Source organism: Lactuca saligna, chromosome 8, assembly GCF_052625555.1.
Source record: "Lactuca saligna cultivar CGN05327 chromosome 8, ASM5262555v1, whole genome shotgun sequence".
Classification (NCBI taxonomy): domain Eukaryota; kingdom Viridiplantae; phylum Streptophyta; class Magnoliopsida; order Asterales; family Asteraceae; genus Lactuca; species Lactuca saligna.
In genome coordinates this window covers 96,753,333-96,758,375 of record NC_136424.1, presented here as the reverse complement: position 1 = coordinate 96,758,375, position 5,043 = coordinate 96,753,333, and the positions used below count along the sequence as shown (strand labels likewise).

Sequence of the window (5,043 nt, the reverse complement as noted above, 5' to 3'; positions counted from 1 at the left end):
TATTAGATCAAGATCTCATGGTTTACAAGAATATATCAATTATAACGGCAATATAAAGCAATAACAATGATACTTACAAAACTATAGTAACATGAGTCACAATTTATTAAAAACGATTTAACTCGAAAATTGTATTTGTTTTTATAAAATCAAAGCAATCATTTTTTTTTAACCCGGCTAGGTTTTTGGTTTTTGGTTTTTTGATAGATTTAATGTTTAACAACTCATCAAACCGCACAAACCGCAACTAAACCGCATAAACCGCCGGCATCAAACCGCACCGCATCATGCGGTTTTGAACATCTGTGGTGCAGTTTGCGGTTTCTAAAATATTCAAACCGTATATGCGGTGCGGTTTGCGGTTTTGATTCGAAACCGCACCAAACCGCACCTCGCACACCCCTAGTACAAATCCTAAGAGCACCTATATATGGTGGGACACTAGGTTTTTAAACTTATGGACCGCTCCAATGCAATTTTCCCGATTGTGGTCATGATTGAGTCCATGCCACATTTCATGGTGTTGGTCCACATTCATGGACCTTTTCAAGAAGACTCGTTGGGCCTATATTAACTAGCAGCTAAACTATTCTTTGTTTTAAGTTAAACTTGAGCTATAAAAAATATATAACAAAAAATATAATAAATTATTAATATGTTTATAATGATTAAACTATTATATACATTTTAAACTGTTAATAAGTAAAATACAGAAAACTATTATATTTCTTTAATAGTTTAAAATAAGCAAAATACATAATAATAAAAAATAAAAAAAAGCACAATTTAGTGCTAACTGATAAAAGAGCAAATTATATGATTCGTCCACAATCTACTTGTTAAATACACGTTTATTCCTTATTTTAAAAGTTTTAGGTCCCTAAAAATGTTTGACATTTGGTTGATAATTTGCTTACTGTAAGCCTATTATAATAATAATAATAATAATAATGACTTTTTATGAATCTTGTAATTTGGTGGATATCGTATGTAGTATAATGTTATAAAGGGAACGAATGTAAGTATCTCTCTCTCTCTCTCTCTCTCTATATATATATATATATATATATATATATATATATATATATATATATATCTTGTATTTACATCGGTTAAACCGACTAACCGGTGTCTATAACGCTAATTACTATTAGTTAATGTTGTGTATTGAGTAGGGACGGAGTTAGGATATTAGGATAAGGGGGCTTACATCGTAATAAGATATTAAAATATTTGTATATCCAAATAACATAATTGAGTCTTTTAAATGGATTAAAAAAATCATTTAAATATAGGCTACATCGATCTTTACAATAATCAATCTTCACCACCAAAAGATTGGTACTAAACACCTCCTATCAATCTATATAAATCAAACCCTAATTCCACCTTCTAAAAATAGAGATTGACCAATAGTCAACCCATACCAAAGATCAACGGTCAAAGTCAATACCCAGAATTGACTTTAGCTAACCATCACGTGGTTGCCTTCCTTGGTCATGTTGTGGCCTTTACCAAGCCAAATATATGTGAAGTTCCCAGTTGCCACGACATGATAACCTATGACCATGATGTGGGTATTGGATTTCCAACAACTTCATGGAGTAAGCTGTTTTCTTAGATTCCAAGAGCTCCAAAGCTTAGATATGGTCCATACTATGGTCTATGACCATTGAAGTTGTTTTCAGCTCCTGTGTGACTATTATATATTCATAGATGATAGACATTTGAAGTCGCTTTCATCATGATTTGCATAGGATTTCATCTCCATGATCTTATTCGGATTAATGTGGTAAGTGTTTATCATCAATTATATGCATATGCCATTTACATGGGTTTGCTTAAACCTGGCCCATCTATTTAAATACCTATACAACTGGTGGAAAAGCATGTCATATGATAATATTTTTATTTTTCTTTTGAATTATTGTTGAAATATAGTTTATTTTCCTTGTTTAGGGTAATGGGTGTTTCTGCACTTCAAAAGTATATTAGTGGTTTAGATGGTATAGGTCTATGCTTTCTATATAGTATATGACTTTGTAATTAAGTAAATATTTCACTGGATTTGGGTAATTGATTATTGAAACAAATGTTGTATAGTAACTTTATGCAGTTGGTAACTGTAAGAAAATTGGTTATTGAACTAAATGTAAAGTCCTGATCCTTTTGCTGGGGATACTTTTGATTGGTGCACCTAGAACAGGGAAAACTCTACTTGCCAAGGTAAAGTGTAAAATATTTTGTTTAATATGACTATCTTATCCTGTTAACCAATGTTCAAAAGTTATAAAAACCCATATCTCAAGTTTATTTAAGAATTAATTAAAAACAATGAGAAATAATGTTAATGGCAAGTTTCACCACCCAAATCCAATATTGTTTCTCTTAAACTCCATTTTTGTTTTGATTTTGCCGAATGCCTTTGTGGTTTACATATGTAAATTAATGATTGATATAAGTTTCATTGCTAAATTCAATGATGTAAAGCCCATTATATATTTTGAATTTATTAAAGACCTTTGCAAATAGGTACCTTCATTTACCTTTCATTCATGTAGTTGTATTGTATTTACTATTTAGACCTAGGTAATAACGATGGATACTTTTAATTCATAGGCTGTTATGAATGAACATAGTCCATAGATACTCTCTACTATTTAAAAAGAAAAAGAAAAAAGAAATGATGTTTGTTTGTTTGTTTGAGTTTCAAGTGATACGAGTGTTGAGTCCAGTTTACACAGCTCATATTCCATGTTGGGCAATCGTATCGAGAGTTGTGTGGATATTTATGTTGACAGTGATGACGTTTGTGATGCTGACATGCCTCAAACCCGTCATAGTAATGACTAAGAATGTCACTAGTTCAGAAACCAAGAAAGCACATTATGGGGTTTGTATGACAGATTAGTAGGTATTTCTCTGATCCACATTATTATTTCCAAATCAACAATCATTATGTCATAAAACACATTTTAATACATGTTTGTTTCCTCCGCTCAAAGGCCAAGACGATCTACCAGGTTTCTACTTAAAACTCCCCTTGTTCCTTCACAATTCTTATTCCAATTCATACCATCTTTAATCTGGTGATACTTATTATGATCTATTCATCAAGGATTGTATTACTACATGCATATATGACCTCACATCAAATACAAAACCATGAAAAGATTTAAACAAATTCTGATTAATACATTGGATAAAGTTCAAAGCTTTTTAGACAGTTACATAGAAACAAGAATAAGAATAGACTTAAGATCACAATCAAATGCATTATCATATATCAATCCCTTTAAAATGATTGCTAAGTTCACAAACCGTATGGAAATAAACATGTAATCGTTATGCAAAATACATCAAATATTCTTCTATGTTCTTCTATATATGATCCACATGTTTAAAGGCTTACCCCCAATAGCATTCATGTTCCAGACAACATAAAAATAACCACAAACACCAAATGGAAAAGAGTGGTCTTTAAAGTCAATGCCACTTCATTAGCTGGAAGTGGTCAAAGAATTGACCCAATGGTTCAAGTTCTTCTAACTTTTTTTCTTAAACACATTTCCATATATAATCTACATTCTAAACTCAAATCTTTCCACTTTTAGGTTGCTTTAAAAATTGCAGAAGAACTAGCAACAACATCTCGTTGTGGTGTTGAGGTAATTAACTTTAACCTATCTCTCTTTTCTTCCTTTTTTAAATTCTTTTTTCATTAATATATTTACAACTTCTAATTCTAGGTTGCTATTATCATCGCAGGGCATAACTTCTTTTGTGGCTGTTCTTGGGTGTCAGCAACTGATTTAGACAGGCTAACAGCTTATCAAATTGGGTAATTATTTATCTTCATTTAATTTCTCTATTTCTTTTTTAAATTCCAATCTTGTGTTTTATGATTTCTTTTACAGCATGATGGCAACAGTTATGAATTCAGTTTCACTTCAATCAGCATTAGAGAAATTGAATATTCAAACGCATGTACAAAGTTCTTTTATGATGCCAGAAATAGTTGAACCATATAACCACTTACGTGTCATGCGTCACCTAGATAAGGGTAGAGTTGTCATTTTTGGTGGTGTTGGGGGGGGGGGGGGGGGGGGGGGGCGCACTGGGAACCCACTTTTTACAACTGATAAAACAACTTTACAAGCCTCTAAAATTAAAATTAATACTTATTTCGAGTTTTTATTAAAAAAAAAAAGATAATGGAATTTGAGATAAAATTTCTTTGTTTTATTGACTAGTCAATGCAGATCCGGTTATTAAAGGTACAAATGCAAATGGTATGCGATAAAAATAATGTAGAATTGGATCATATTTCCTTTCGTGATGCGATTTCTAGGGATTGCTCTTCAATGAATTTAATGGCGATTCAATTTTTCGAAGAGAATGCGATTCCTGGTTAGTTTATTGAATAAATCATTAAAATTAAATAATCAAAAATGGAAAAAGTTTGTTTTTTCTTTACTTAGATGGGTTTTTTTATAGTTGTGATATTTAACATGCTGGAGCCTGGGAATGTTTCCAAGGCATTGACTGCAGAACAAGTTGGAACCTTGATTGAAGGGTAATGAGGTAAATTTATATAGGGTGGTTAAAAAAAATTAGTTTTTACCATTGCTAGTTTTATTAAAATTTTCTAGATTATAATGGTGGTAACCTGACACCAAGGACATGAGGTTATTGATCTTTTACATTATTATTGCTATCAGATTATAATAAGAGAAATTGTAGGAATGGTTTTAGGAGGGTTTAATGTTAGTAAAACTAAAACCGTAGTGACCACTGGAGCCTAATGTTGCTAGTTTGTTTGTAGTTTAAAATTTGGGGGACTTTTTTAATGGAAGGAGTTTGGGAGAACTGTACATTTGTTGTGTCAGGTATGATCGAATCATGATCTACTTGTTATTATATAATTAGATTTAAAAATGCTTGAATAATACTAGAATTTAGAAATTTCCGCTTAAATTAAGGAATCCTTAGACTTAATGATAGAAAACAACATGGAGTTATAATTATAAAAGCATGTTACTA

The 5,043-nt window shown here is 31.4% G+C and overlaps 1 protein-coding gene across 1 annotated transcript; it reads left to right on the top strand.

The window, feature by feature from the left end:
• Positions 1–3,300: 3,300 nt before the first annotated feature.
• On the top strand, positions 3,301–4,580 carry LOC145009931 (uridylate kinase PUMPKIN, chloroplastic-like). The gene is made up of 7 exons (XM_078968544.1): positions 3,301–3,338; positions 3,407–3,533; positions 3,615–3,668; positions 3,750–3,841; positions 3,918–3,987; positions 4,254–4,410; positions 4,498–4,580. The coding sequence occupies exons 1-7, from the start codon at positions 3,301–3,303 to the stop codon at positions 4,578–4,580; spliced, it is 621 nt and encodes a 206-aa protein (XP_078824670.1).
• Positions 4,581–5,043: the final 463 nt, after the last annotated feature.